The following is a 2,230-nucleotide window of genomic DNA, read 5'->3' on the forward strand; positions in this document are numbered from 1 at the left end:
TATCATTACTATTTTGTTATCAATGCCCATCCATTTCGTTTAACAATACGAATGCGAACCAAAATTTTTTATGAGTTGTCTGTGTACCCAAACTATCTTATATTGCAAAATTAATTTCACAATAATTTCATTGAGATTGAGAAAAGTATAATTTCAAGTTTAATTTATTATAAAATTCCGCAAAACATGAATTACAAATTGCAAAAAAAAAGGAGCGTAGATATAAAAAGTATAAAAAGTTAGTGAAGCTTAAAGTAAGTGTCAAAGTGAGTAAGCCCTTTTTTTTTCACTGATATAAATAAGAGTTGACATTAAGTGAAGGCTGTAAAACTTTCTGTCTCTTTTATCTCGCTTTTAACACAGCAAATAAAAAGCCTGCGAAAATTTCATATTTATTATTTGAGATTGTAAATGAAGATTCATTTAAATGTATTCGAAATTTGCAAAATGCAATGAAATGAAAGAAATTAATTGCCTCATTTTTCAGCTACTCAGAAATAATTTCATAATTCGTGAAATTATAAGCAAAAGGGGCGGAAAAAAAAATTAAATTCGATATTGATGTTTGATTTGTCGCCCATTTGAGGAGTAATTTAAGTAAAAGTAATATAAGTAATACCAAAGTAATCGTAAAATTTCGCTATCAAGAAATTGTATTGAAATAGAAGAGATTTTCAAATTCCATATTTCATGTTCGGACCAGAGAAAAAAAAAATTTTAAGGAAAAAACTTGAAAAAAAACTGCTTTTAATAGAGTTTATCAATTTTCAACCTGCATTATAAATATTAAAAATCAAATTAAAAATTTAAAGATTAGGCTAAAAAAAGAAAAGTAACAATAGTTTTGATTTTCTAAAATTATAAATTTATTTTGATATTCAAATTGCTATTTTGTTCGATAAAATCACCTGCAAAATTTTTCAACTTTTTTTTTGTTTTTTCTACAATCGATCTATCTTTTAATTGTTCTGTAGTGAAAAATAACACAAAATAACTATACAATGAATAAGATATACTAATATGATTACAGTGTCGGAAAAACTCCAAAAGTCATAACGCGAAATTGCAGTAATAAAAAGAAGGAGGTCCTGAGCGCCAAATCATTTTCGCAAGATGTGTTGCAACAGGTCTATTGGGAAGATAATATCGGGCGTCATTTGGTTTTCGGTCCCCTTTTTGTTCATATTAATATTATAATCGTTGAGTTCGTTTCTGTATTACCGAATTTGAGGAATAAAGGTTTAATTATCCAAATTTGAAACCAAGAAATTCGGCGACATACAGTATTTCGAATAAAAATGAAAGTATTGATTGAAAAAATTACAATAATATTGTTTTGCAGATGGGTACAGTAGATTTACGTATCGAATAGCCTGTTACATTTCGTTGGATTAAATTCGTTTGTTATACTGTATTAAATCCATATTTTCAGAGTAGAAGGGAAAAAAAGCTGAAATTGAAGTTCAAAGCATGCAATCGATCCATTATCGTAACTTCGCCTTCTCTTTCTTCAAGCGAAAAAAAAAAAATAACCTGCAGTATCAACAACAAACGGAACAAGAATGAATACCATCTGATCGTTTTCGTTATTTGAGCATACACACACAAACACACACACATATATATACACACACACGTACACACACACATACACAACACACCACACACATATACATATATATATATATATACATGCACATATATAGGTTTTTATTCATTAATGGTAAAACAACAACGGTGATAGAAGCGCAACGCGGCAATGTCAACGACAAAGTGCCACTTTTACCGATTGGTGATGGTGTATGATTGAAGAATGGCAACCTGGTGAGAAACACACATCATACGATGAGGGCAAACTACCGTATCCGGAAGTGCATAACTTTCTTTTTTTAAATAAACAACTTTTCAAATTACATCAGTAAGACAGTAAGAATTCAAATTGTGACAATCATAAACAAAGAGGGATAGAGAGAGAAAGAGAGAGGATTAAAGAAGGAAAGGAAAGTTAGCATGAAGAAATAATTATTTTAATAAGAAAAAAATATGATATGAAGTGATTTTTAATAGAATAAATTATGTTTCAATATATAAAGTATAAGAAGAAAAAGGTTAGCAGATAAAAGAAAAAGAAGTATGCAAAAGGAAAGAAAAAATGATAATGGAATGTTTATTTTGATGTTATAAATAAGGAGAGAGAGAGAGAGAGAGAGAAAGAAAAAAAAAAATTGTT

At 28.7% G+C, this 2,230-nt stretch overlaps 1 protein-coding gene across 1 annotated transcript; it reads left to right on the forward strand.

Annotated features, from left to right (window-relative positions):
* LOAG_14003 (hypothetical protein) lies at window positions 1-1,806 on the forward strand (the record flags this gene model as incomplete). The annotated part of the gene is made up of 3 exons (XM_003149505.1): window positions 1-83; window positions 1,070-1,204; window positions 1,707-1,806. Coding segments are annotated over 3 exons (318 nt in total), but the record flags the coding sequence as incomplete, so codon positions are not given.
* Window positions 1,807-2,230: the final 424 nt, after the last annotated feature.

Source organism: Loa loa, assembly GCF_000183805.2.
Source record: "Loa loa unplaced genomic scaffold supercont3.69, whole genome shotgun sequence".
Taxonomy (NCBI): domain Eukaryota; kingdom Metazoa; phylum Nematoda; class Chromadorea; order Rhabditida; family Onchocercidae; genus Loa; species Loa loa.